Source organism: Henckelia pumila, chromosome 2, assembly GCF_033568475.1.
Source record: "Henckelia pumila isolate YLH828 chromosome 2, ASM3356847v2, whole genome shotgun sequence".
Taxonomy (NCBI): domain Eukaryota; kingdom Viridiplantae; phylum Streptophyta; class Magnoliopsida; order Lamiales; family Gesneriaceae; genus Henckelia; species Henckelia pumila.
This window is the reverse complement of record NC_133121.1, coordinates 174,018,340-174,031,513: the sequence shown is the minus strand read 5'-3', so window position 1 is coordinate 174,031,513 and position 13,174 is coordinate 174,018,340. Positions and strand designations below refer to the sequence as shown.

Sequence of the window (13,174 nt, the reverse complement as noted above, 5' to 3'; positions counted from 1 at the left end):
TAGTACTTGTAATTAGAATAGTCTAAACTTTATCTAGAAAATCAAACTTTGAGAATTTTGCAATAAAATAAATAATCAGATGATTTTAGATAGCACGCACACAACTTTCAGGAATAATCAATCAGAGAATAATGGTCTAGAGGTATAGATTTCACCTGGTTTCAACAACAGTCAATCCTAAATGATTAATCTTCATGAATTCCAATCAATTAATAACCAAGAACACTTACGTATATTATTTCCCTCTCCCGAGCAACAAATAATGTTTATCAACTACAATTAAATTCCAATATCCCTATTAAGAATTTATCGCAGTGATCTATCACAAAACAATGTTCTTTTTAAAAGCTCTGTTAAAATCATACAATCTCCCGAGCTGTATAAAATAATTAACAGTGTAGTTCCTAATGTCCTATTCAAAATCCCCTCTCCCGAGCAATGATTTCAAATAAATATAACAAATCAATTATTGATCAGATAATTGAAAAGACAATCAATTCTAGAAAAAACAATTAATCTAGAAGAAACTCAATTCAATAAAATCAAGAATTCATGAAAGTGTCTACACCAGGTTTCATCTGACCTCTAGACTATAAAAATTTAGTTCATAATAAAATTTTGAATAAAATAATAATTCATAAATTCAAGCATATTCAGAATAAAATAAAAGATAAGAAACAAATCCGTCGTCGATTTCGTGTTCGGACTATCGAACTCCGTCTTCGTTCTTCAGATTAAGCTCCAGAAATCTTCAGAAAATTCCAACGATCAAGCCCTGTTCTCTCTGATATTTCGTGTAATAGGTTGTGCGGCTCTCCCCTTTCTCCTCTGATAAGAATTCCTTTTTATATTGCGTACAAAAGCCCACAAAACCAAGCCCATAAAAATTGCCCGAAATAATAAAATCTTTCCAATTCAGCAACGGAGCGGGCGCTCAAGTGAAGGCGCGGGCGCGCCTTAGTCTCGAAATCTCAATTCTCTCAGAAACATAGCAGTGCACGTTTACACTTGAGATAGCGCTAAAGAGAAGCGCTAAACTTTCTTAGCCCAATGAAAAGCCCAATAACTTTCTTTCTCCTTGTCTGATCGTTTCTTTTCCTTTTACTTCTTTTCTCTTTATTTTATTTTCTTCTCTTCTTTTTCCTCCCTTTTTCACATAAAATCAATAATTCCCTACACTCACAAAGACAACAAAACACCCACATAAATCTTGTCGAAACAAACAATTAATAATTAAAATCATATATAAATTAAGTGTATAAAATACACTTATCATGAACTGCTGTCTGCGTTTTCGGTTTGATCATTTATACCCGTTATGCCGTCGATTTGAGTTTTGAGGATTTTGAACCGTGTTTGAGTTGTAGAAATTTGGGCATTGGGTTTGTTCGTTGTTGTTGATCATCTTTTGTCTCCGTACAGATTCGTTTGGAGTTGTCGAGACAGAGAAGCAGCAGTCTATCGTCTAGAGTTTGACGAAGAATCGGTAAAGAGATTACCTTGAGCCGATATTGTTGTTAGGTTGTATAATTTCTGATATAACCTTTTTATTGTAGCTTATCCAGAGTTGAAACTACTTGCATTGAAAGGTAAAAGCAGTCATCGTAGCGGGATAGCATACTCGGGAAAGTTGGTTCTCGAGTTTCCCTTAAAATCACATATTGCATCAATATTGTTCTAGCATGTGGAACTGTATTTTGTTGATTGATTGAGATTGGTTATGTGGCTTACGTTTTATGTTCTGTTATGCATTCATCTTGAGCCAACTTTGATTTCAGCGGGCAGAACAGCCCTTTTTCTTTAGACGTTTGGAAGCTATAATTTGAGTGGCCTAGGTCATAGCCGTCTCGCCTAGTGCTAGTAAACTCATTATAGTTGTTCAAAGTCTAGAGGAGTGGGATACGTGGCATCACCTCGATTGGGAGAGTCGGTGAGTCGTCACGTGATCTCATCCTCGGGATCCCAAAAGCACAGTAGCAATCCCTCGTTTATCAGAATTGATATCCCAATTTAAAGACATGCATTTCATTACGTTGACAGTGATTACGTATTGCCTTGAAAGCATGTTTATTAATTGTATTACTTGTTATGTTACTTTTACTGGGAGTATCTTTCTCACCGGTTTATCCGGCTGTTGCTTTGTTTTGTATGCGTACTTGGCAACAGGTGGGTCAGGATCAAGTCAGAGGAGGCATGGTTAGCTTCGAGGGCAAGAAGTAGAAGTGAGACTCGGTTTAAAAGTCAAATCAGCATGCCAATCTAGTTTATGCTTCATAGCATGTTTAGATTCGAACTCGTCGTTTTTGTTGTATCGATCCTGCGAGTATCGTGGACTGAAGGTTGTCGTTACATGTATTATGAACCATGTTATGTTTGAATGTCGTTATGGTCATGTATGCATGTTGAGAATGGATTGGTTTAATATTGGATTGGTTGAGCTAAATGCTGAATTTTTGACTTAGTCCTGGTCCCGCTCGAGCGGCAGTTGGTGCTCGCTTGAGTGAGCGTTTTTCTGTGTGCGAGACAGAACCCTTCTCGCTCGAGCGAGGGTGCTTCCCCGCTCGAGCGAGAGTTTTTCTTGGCAAGCGGGCAGAACCTTGCTTGCTCGAGCGGGCGTGTCTTGCCGCTCAAGCGAGGATCTTTAAAAAAAAAATTCTTTACTTTTAAATCTTGGATCTTGTTTGCTTATTTTATTTGTTCAATCCGAGTTTAGTTTGATGTTTAGAACCGAGGTATCACAAATTCGCAATCCTTTATCTGCAATACTCGACAAACATGTACTGTCTGATCCGAATTACCTCAATTGACTAAGAAATCTGAAAATCGTCTTGAATTCGGAAAGGATAACATATACACTTGAGAAAATCTCCTCGTGTTGAGGCTCCGACTAGATGCAGTCCTGAGGAGCTGCAGGCTTACAAGGATTGGTGTGACCATGAATTGAGAGCCAAGTGTTATATGCAGGTTTCTATGAATGATGAGTTTCAAAGGCGTTTTGAGGGTGCTAAGAGTGCTCCTGACACTCATTTTCATGTCAAAGAGCTCTTTTGTGAGCAAGCACGCCCTCTTGGACATGCGATAGGCAAAGAGCTGATCACTTTGCGCATTCGAGATGGGGCTTCGTTTCATGGGACCGAGCATGGTGTGAAGATGATTGGCTTGTGGAAAAGCTCGTTGGAATGGATCTTGTGTTGCCAGCCGAGTTGACCACGGACGTGTTGCTCTTTCCACTGCCGAGCTTGTTTGATTATTTTGTGGTGAACTTCAACATGAACAAGAAGGAATCATCCCTTGAGGAGTTGGTTAACATGCTTGTTACGTATGAGTCCACAATCAAGAAGGATAAGTCGGTTCTTTATGTGCGTTCTTCATCTGGTGCAAAGAATAGACCAGGTGGGTAAGGAAAGAAGCATTATATTCCAACTCCCAAGAAGAACGTGCCCTTGAAGAGGGAAGCTCCGAATCCCATTGTGGCAGCCACATTAGTTAAGGCTGACAAGACTAGTGACGTTTGTCATTACTGCAAGAAGCCTGGACGTTGGAGGCGTAACTGCAAGGAATATCTTGCCTAGAATGGTTCTAGAAAGGGTATGTTCTACATTGAAGTAAAAATTTCAATTAACTCTTCTACTTGGGTATTGGATACCGACTGTGGCTCACATCTCTGTAATGATTTGCAGGTGATGGCAAGAAGTAGGAGACTCAGGCAAGGTGAGACCTTCTTGAGGATGGGCAATGAGGCAAGGGTTGCTGATTTGTGGGAGATGTTTACTTATTGTTGAACAATAATTTTAAATTAGTAATGAGAGATGTTTTGTTTTTACCAGATTTGGTGAAAAACATTGTTTTCATTTATATGCTTGATAAAGATGGATATTCTTGTTTATTTGGCAAAGGTGTTTGCAAAATTTACAAGAATGAATGTTTAATTGGTACAGGAGAATTAAAAAAAGATCTCTATAATTTAAAATTGAAAGATATTCCATTGAATAATGTCCAAGAAATATCAACAACTCACAAGCAAAAACAAGATAGTCTGAATCCGGCACACTTTTGGCATGCTCGATTAGGTCATATCTCCCTAAGAAGGATGAACAAGCTAGTGGGAGAAGGCATGTTTGATATGTCTGATATTAATTATCTTACTACTTGTGAACCCTGTCTAAAAGGATGATCAAAATTTCCTTTAAGGGCCATGTGGAGCGAGCCAAAGGACTGTTGGATTTGATCCATATAGATGTGTGCGGTCCACTTAGCATTACCACTAAGCATGAAAATTCTTACTTTATCACCTTTACCGATGATTTATCAAGGTATGGGTATGTGCATTTGATGAAATACAAATCTGAAGCTTTTGAAAGGTTCAAAGAATTCATAAATTAAGTAGAGAAACAGTTGGGACGAAGCATCAAGAAACTTTGATTGGATTGAGGTGGTGAGTAATTGAGTGCTGAATTCCAAGAGTATCTTAGAGAGAATGAGATTCTCTCACAGTGGACTCTGCCTGCTACACCTAAGTTGAATGGTGTTTTAGAACGTCGTAACCGAAATTTGATGTACATGGTTTGGTCTATGATGGGGTTCAAGGAGTTGCCGCCATCCTTTTGGGTATATGCTCTTGAAACAGCGGCACTGTTGTTGAAAAATGCCCATTCAAAGGCAGTTGATAAGACACCAATGAGATATGAATGGAAAAGCCTCCTAAGTATTCTTATCTTAGAATATGGGGGCGCCCTGCTTACGTGAAGCAGACAATGAGAGATAAATTGGATGATCGATCCATTTTATGCTACTTCCTGGGATATCCAAAGAATTCGGTTGGGTATTATTTCTATCATCCCAAAGAAACAAAGGTGTTTGTTTCGAGGAATGCAATCTTCTTGAAGAAAGAATTTCTATTGAATAGAAGGGGAGATGATAGAACTCAAAGAGGTTCGAGAAACACCCACGGTTGTAGAGCCCATACCTAAAAAACCAAGAGAGGAGATAAAAGCTCCTAGGAGATCCAAGAGGGTCTCGAAACAACCTATGAGGTATGGTCTGCTTCTTGAAGAAGGCCATGATGAGCCTGCATGGATGTGATCCAAGGATCTTCAAGGAAGCGTTATCTGATGCTGATTTATCCAAGTGGCTTCAAGATATAAAATCTGAGATGAATTCCATGCATTCAAACCAAGTGTGGAATTTTGAGGATCCACCTGAGGGAATTGTTCCTATAGGGTGTAAATGGATTTACAAGAGGAAACTTGGGGAAAATGAGAAGGTGGTGACCTTCAAGGCACGTAATAAGTGCAATTTATGCACTTAATTTATATATGATTTGACTTGGCTTTTGTGATGTATCGAGTGGATATTATGAATATTTGTTGTTGTTTTTGTGAGATGCAAGGATTGGCGCAAAAGTAATAAGAAGAAGCGGAAAGACGAAATACGGAGCAGCATGTTTCAAAACTTACTGGGAACGTTTGAGACATCTAAATCCGATCTCCACCGTTCAGATTAAAGTCGATCCGATGGTTAGATTGTGAGATATGAATTTTTTACAATTTTCGCGTGCTGCAGAAATACACATACGTGAGAATGAAGAGCAGCTGCTTGTTGGATGAGAAGGTGTGCATCTGCGCAAAAATAGGCGCACCTGCGCAAAGATTGGTGAAATTTGGGAATATTTGAAGCGCTTCTATGCCATCTTTATGGAGCAGCTGCGCCAAAAGCCAGAACTTGAAGAAACCTTAAGCGCATATGCGCTAGAAAGTCAAGCAGCTACGCAAAATTCCAGAAACATGAAAAACTCTATAGCGCATATGCTCTATAAAAGAAGAGCATCTGCCCTTAAGCCTATGCGGAAAAGAATTGAGAACAAGCGCATCTGCGCTTATTCGAGGAGCATCTGCGGTGCTAGGCATATATGGAAAATAACAGAGTTTTGGAAATTTTGGAGACGTGTTCTTTAGGCTTGATCTTGGGCTTTCATATACACATATAAAAGGGAATTTTCAGAATAGAAAAAGGAGAGAGGAGGTGGCCGCACAACAGAGAAAAGAATCAGAAGAGCTGGAACGTGATATATTTTGGAGAAGAAATCTGTGTAGAAGACGTGAAGAACAAAAGAAGAAGATCGATCGACCTGACACAACATCGAATATTCGGATTTGTTTACTTCCTTTTGAACTTATTATTATTGAATTGATGTCTAGATTTCTGGACAGGAATTGTTTTTGCAATATTTTAATTATGAACTAAATTTTACTAGTGTAGAGGTTGAAGTAGCTTGGTGTAGACGACTTTTACAACTTTTTATTTTAATTGGATTGAATTCTCTTAAATTAATTGTTTTTCTAGTATTGATTGTCTTTTCAATTACTTGATCAATAATGTATTTGTTATATTTATTTGGAATCTGACATTCGGGAGAGAGGATTTTAAATAAGACCAATAGAAATTATACCGTTAATTGTTTATATAGCTCGGGAGAGTATATAGCATTAATGGAGCCGTATAAAGAACATCGTTTTACACATATAACTAAGACTAGATTTTTAATAGGGATATTGGAATTGAATCTTAGTTGATACACATTATTTGTTGCTCGGGAGAGGAAAATAATATAATTAAGTGTTTTTGGCTATTAATTGAATGAAATTCATGAAAATAAGTTAATTAGAAGTAGTTGTTGTTGAAACCAGGTGAAATCAAAACCTCCAGACCATTTTCTCCTATTGAAATTTCTCTGAAGTTGTGTGCGAGCTTTTCTATAATTTTATGAATTTATTTTAAGTTTAAAACCAAAAATATTTATTTAATTTTCTATATAAATTTTAGACTATTTTAATTACAAGCACTGAATAATTTTTACATTACTCCTCGTGAAAACGATACTCTACTCACTTTATATTAAAACTTGACACCGTGCACTTGCGGGCACAAAATTTTGCAACAATTTTTTGGCGCCGTTGCCGGGTAGTAATTTGTTGATTTTATTTTTGTCTTGTTACCAATTAGTCTAGATTTTAATTTAGAGTTTTTATTTTATTTTATTTGATTTTGAGTTATTAATTGATTTCTTCTTATTATTAATTGCAGTTTATGCGAAGATCTCAAAGCGCAAATTCTCTACTTTTTTATCCGGAGATCTAACGAACTGAACGTGCTTTGAGAAGAGCAAGGAGAGAAGAACTACAAAAAATGGATGAAGATAATGCAAATCAGGCTCCCTTGGTGCCAATCAGAGATCACTTCAAGCCGACGATCCAGGCTCACTACTCTGGAATCGCTTGAGGAACCTTAAATTCCAATAACTTTGAGCTAAAGCCGTCGTTGATCAACATGGTTCAGCAGAACCAGTTCAATGTGAGCGCCATAGCTGATCCTCATCTACAACTGCGGACTTTCTTGAAAATTACTGATACGGTAAGATGAACGGTGTTTCTGAGGATATTATACGTTTACGGTTTTTTTCTCTCTCAGGGACCAGACAAGGAGTTGGTACAATCACTTCCGTTGGGAAGCATTACTACATGGGAGGAAATGACAGTCAAATTTCTTGCGAAGTACTTTCCACCTTCCATATCCACCCAACTGAAGATCGAGATCAGTACCTTCAGGCAGCTTGATTTAGAACAATTATGTGAGGCATGGGAAAGGTATAAAGATTTATTAAGACGTTGTCCTAACCATAATTTTGTAGACTGGGAGCAGATCGAGTGGTTTTACAATGGTCTGAACACACCTACGAGGATTTCAGTAGGTTTTGCATCTAGAGGAACAATATTTTCTAAAGACCCCATTCAGGACTATGATATGCTGGAGAAAATGACCATCAACGGTTTTCAATGGCCGTCTGAACATATGGAAGTCAAGAAATCTGTCGTAGCATATGCAGTTGATCCTCTTACCTCTATATCGGCTCATTTATCTACTTTGATGACACAAGTGGATGCATTAAACAAGGTGAATGTCGCAGATTCATCAGGTGTGTCGGTCGCCATCGAGAAATCTCATTTTCCTAAACAAGCTCAGTACATCAACCAAAGTGGTTATGGAGGCTATCGAGGTAACCCGGTTCCTAATTCTTATCATTTTGAATTGCGTAACCATGAAAATTTTTCTTATGCCAATGATAAGAATGTGTTGAATCCTTCCCCGGGGTTTAATACTAATATGGGTGAGGGAAAGACTTCGTTGGAAGACATGTTAGTACTTTTTGTGCAGGAATATGGTAAGAGGATGGCGAGAACTGAGTCTTGCCTTGACTGCCTGGAGACGCATGTGGTCAATATCGGTGCCATGATGAAATCGATGGAAACACAGATTGGCAAGCTGGCAAATGCACTGAAAGATAATAATCGAGGTCAGTTCCCAAGTAATACCAAAGTGAATCCCATTGAACATTGCAAGGCCATCGAGTTGAGAAGTGAAAAAGAAGTTGGAGTCAATGAGTCGAAAGCTGAAGTTGAAGAGGAGAAGAATGTCGAAGAAACTGAAGTTGGTGATAGAAAGAGTGATGAGAGTAAGCATATGGAATCAAAGGGTGAATCTGAAGAGAAACCAATGTTTAAGCCGAAACTTCCATACCCACAGAGATTCAAAAAGAAAGCGTTGGATGAACAGTTTTCCAAGTTTCTTGAGATTTTTAAGAGACTTCACATCAATATTCCATTCGTAGATGCTTTGATGCAAATGCCGAACTATGCCAAATTCTTGAAAGAGCTGATGTCTAAGAAGCGGAAGTTGGAGGAGTTAGAGACTGTGAACTTGACTAAAGAGTGCAGTGCGATATTGCAAAAGAAGATACCAAAGAAATTAAAAGATCCAGGGAGTTTTATGATTCCTTGCATTATTGGTTCTTCTAATTTTAATAAAGAACTTTGTGATTTAGGAGCTAACATTAACTTAATGCCTTTGTCTGTTTTCAGGAGTTCAGGACTTGGAGAGGTGAAGCCCACGACAATCGCATTGCAGCTAGCTGATAGATCTATCAAATATCCGCGTGGAATCATCGAGGATGTCCTGGTAAAAATAGAAAAGTTTATTTTTCCTGCGGATTTCGTTGTTCTAGATATGGAGGAGGACGATAATATTCCGTTGATTTTCGGGAGACCATTCTTGGCTACTGCTGATGCCAAGATTGATGTTAAGAAAGGAGAGCTATCGATAGGAGTTGAAGGAGAGAAGGTAATTTTTAATGTCTTCAAAGAGGCTAACAATCCATCCACGGAGAAGGTGTTCATGATTGAAGAATCAAAGAAGATGGAAAGCTGTCGTGCAGATGTTAGTTGTGAGACCCAGTTTCTAATCATCTAACCTCGAATAATTAACTACAATCGAACACTGAGAATCGAGGACTCGAATAATTTTTTTTTAATAAAAAGCCTCGCGCCCGCGCGAGGTCATCGACTCGCGCGAGCACAGGCTACGTGGCCAAAGGCCTCGCAGAAGGCTCGCGTGCGCGCGAGGTGCAGGGCTCGCATGCGCGCGTACAAGATAACCCGAGCCCTCCAGGCTCCTCGCGCGCATGCCAGGTCAAGCTTCGCTCGCGCGTAGGCCAATCAGGCAGAAAAGTGCATTATTCCAAAAAATCACCCAAAGGCAACTCCAATCAATATAAAACCCAAACACACATACAAATCAACATTTAAACATACAATATTCTAAGTTCTGCCCAAAATACAACATATAGGGTTCGATCGACTAAACGAAATGATATACAAATTCAACAGACACAACCCTACGACACAGTGTCTCACTTCTATCATTCTCACCTCGAGCTAACCGAGACGACTCGATCCGACTCCTGATCCTCCTGTTGTCAAGTACACATACAAACAAAAACAACAGCCGGATAACCCGGTTAGAAATATAATTTACAAGTAAAAGAGACAGACATACAATGTAAATTAAACACCTCATATTGAAATGTATCAATCATCAATAAACCAAAATGAGAGTGGATGTATGCATGACTTCAAAACTCGGGATTATCAAGTTAGATAATCGAAATATCAATCGGTACTCGATTGGGATCCCGGGGTCAAGTCATTACCAACAACCCACCTACACTCCCATTCGGGGTGGATGTTGCATAACTCAAACCCCTAGACTTCAGAGCAACTATAAGAAGTATTCTAGCACTTGGAAAAACTCGAAATCCAAGGCCACTTCAATATAGCTCCCTAAATCGTCTAATTTCAAAATGAATCAAATATTCGGCCCAATATGAATGCAAATGTAAACAAAGTAAATCAATCAAGTTCACACAAACAAATTAACATGCAGTATGTGATTTTTGGGACTCGAGAATCAATCGAACTCGAGTATTCAACCCCATTCAATTCAATGTCGTATTTTACCTTTTCAAGTTCGTCGGGGATTTAAATCTGAAAATGACAACGAACTCAATCAATATCGAATCAAGTCAAAACAAACCATTACAAGAAGTTCAATACTATACCGTCTTCAACTCTCGAATCGGTTCAAACTCCCAAGTTCGTTCCAAACCCGGATCTTTCAATCAAAATCTGAAATGTAGAACATACGGATTCGATATCAATTCATCAACTCAAACAAATCCAGAAATCAAACCGAAATAATAAAACCAATAATCCAAAACTCGATTTCGACGGCATAACAGATATAAACGATCAAACCAAAAATCTCAAACCAATCATCATCATCAATACAACTCAAACCCATCTTCCAATCCAACAAAACACAACCAAATCCAACCATAGTTCCAAAACCCATTTTCAAAAATATGCTCCAAAAAATCATATAAAATCCAAATTTCGTTCTTTTTCCGAACCGACTTCGAATACACGGTCGATGCTAGCTCAAGAACAACATACCCAAAAATTATCAAATTCTGACACCCAAAAAAAAAAATCAAAGTTCATAGATCATAACAAAACTTACGGCAAAACGACACCCTCACTGCGGTGATCATGAATCTCAACTCGAATCGGAAATTTGACGGTCGGATTGTGTGAATCGAAGGAATAAGAAGCTCGAAACGATGGCCATGGCTTCTCGGTTTATCTCTCGGTTGGCGTGTGGGGAGTGGGGAGGAAGAGTAGTGATGAGCTATGGTGATGATAGGATAGGTAATAATAATAATATAACACTCCCAATTGACTAGTCAACCGAATAATTGCAATCCGGTCCCTGAATCTCCAAACTCCAACAATTCAATCCCGACTCAATTAATCTCCACTAATTCCAAATAAATAATAATCAATTCTTCTAATCACAAAATAATTAATTTCAGGGCCTTACAATTCTCCCCCTTTAAGATTCTATTTCGTCCTCGAAATCACGAATCACAAAAGCTAAGATAAAGAAATCATCAGAACTAAAAAGAACTCACATCAATCGAATAACTTTGGAAATCGCTGCCTCATATCAGATTCGGTCTCCCAAGTCGCTTCTTCAACTCCGTGACGACTCCACTGAATCTTCACTAACGGAATAGACTTGTTTCTGAGCTGCTTCTCTTTCCTGTCAAGAATCTGAATCGGTCTCTAGAAATAGCTCAGAGTCTCATCGAGTTCTGCCTCGTCTGGCCGAAGAACATGGGACGGATCCAGATGATATTTCCATAGCATCGAAACATGAAACACGTCATGAATGCCTGAAAGAGACGGAGGAATATCAATCTTATAGGCAAGATCACCTATCTTCTCCAGAATCTCATACGGTCCAATGAATCTCGGCGATAACTTCCCTTTCTTTCCGAATCTGACAGTGCCCCTGAACGGAGAAATCTTCAGAAAAACTCGGTCTTCCTGATCAAAAGATAGAGGCCTGCGTCTGATATTCGCATACTTGGCCTATCGATCTTGGGCTGTCTTCATTCTGGTTTGAATCAACTTTACCTGCTCTGCTATATCGCGAATCAGATCTGAACCCAACTCAAGTGATTCTGAAATCTCATCCCAAAATAACGGAGATCTGCACTTCTTTCCGTACAAAGCTTTAAAATCTATCATTCCAATACTCGCTTGAAAGCTGTTATTGTACAAAAACTCCACTAGAGGAAAAGAGCCTTGCCAACCTGAGCCAAAATCAAGCAATACGGCTCGAAGCATATCTTCCAATCTCCGGATCGTACGCTCGGACTGACCGTCGGTCTGAGGGTGATACGTTGTGCTCAAGTGCAAACAAGTACCCAATGCCTCCTGTAAACTGTGCCAAAAGTGAGAAATGAATCTCGGATCTCTGTCTGATACTATCGACTTCGGCACGCCATGCAATCTTACAACCTCTCTGACATACAACTCGGCCATCTGATCGTGACGGTATGTCATTCTGTATGGAATGAAACAAGCAGATTTCGTCAACCGGTCAATCACTACCCAAATCGCATCACAACCTCTGACTGAACGCGGTAGTTTCGTGACAAAATCCATAGAGATGTGATCCCATTTCCATTCCGGGATAGGCAAACTGTGCGATAATCCACCTGGTTTCTTCCTCTCGGCTTTCACCTGTTGACAATTCAAACAACGGGACACAAACCTCATGATGTCTCCCTTCAACTGTTTCTACCAGAATCGAGTCTTCAAGTCGTTATACATCTTCCGGCCTCCGGGATGAACACTGAACCAACTGCAATGCGCCTCTCGAAGAATACACTGTCTCAACTCAAAAACATCGGGCACAACAATATGGCTATTCATGAATAAAACATCATCCCTGACCTGAAATTCTTACTGGTGACCTGATCTGACCCTCTCTATCGAACTCTGAATGCTCGGATCAGATCTTTGTGCTTCTCTAATCAACTGAAGCAACTCTGATGGATCTCCTATCGGTCTCAAACTCTAAACCAAAAGTACAACAGTCTTCAATCAACTGAGAGACACCAATTGTAGCGAGAGATAAGGAACAAAGTTTCCGACTAAGAGCGTCTGCAGCTGCATTCGACTTTCCAGGGTAATACTTGATCTCACAGTCAAAGTCCTTAAGCAAATCCATCCATCTCCTCTGTCTCATGTTCAGCTCGGACTGGGAAAACAAGTATTTCAGGCTCTTGCGGTCAGAAAATATTTCAAAAGAATCACCATAAAGATAATGGCGCCAGATCTTCAAAGCATAAATGATTGCAGCAAGCTCAAGATCATGGATCGGATAGCGAGTCTCATGCGGCTTCAGCTGCCTCGATGCATAAGCTATAACG

The 13,174-nt window shown here is 39.2% G+C and overlaps 1 protein-coding gene across 1 annotated transcript; it reads left to right on the top strand.

The window, feature by feature from the left end:
• Positions 1 to 7,326: 7,326 nt before the first annotated feature.
• Positions 7,327 to 9,303, top strand: LOC140878967 (uncharacterized). The gene is made up of 5 exons (XM_073282596.1): positions 7,327 to 7,410; positions 7,468 to 7,594; positions 7,688 to 8,061; positions 8,212 to 8,770; positions 8,879 to 9,303. The coding sequence occupies exons 1-5, from the start codon at positions 7,327 to 7,329 to the stop codon at positions 9,301 to 9,303; spliced, it is 1,569 nt and encodes a 522-aa protein (XP_073138697.1).
• Positions 9,304 to 13,174: the final 3,871 nt, after the last annotated feature.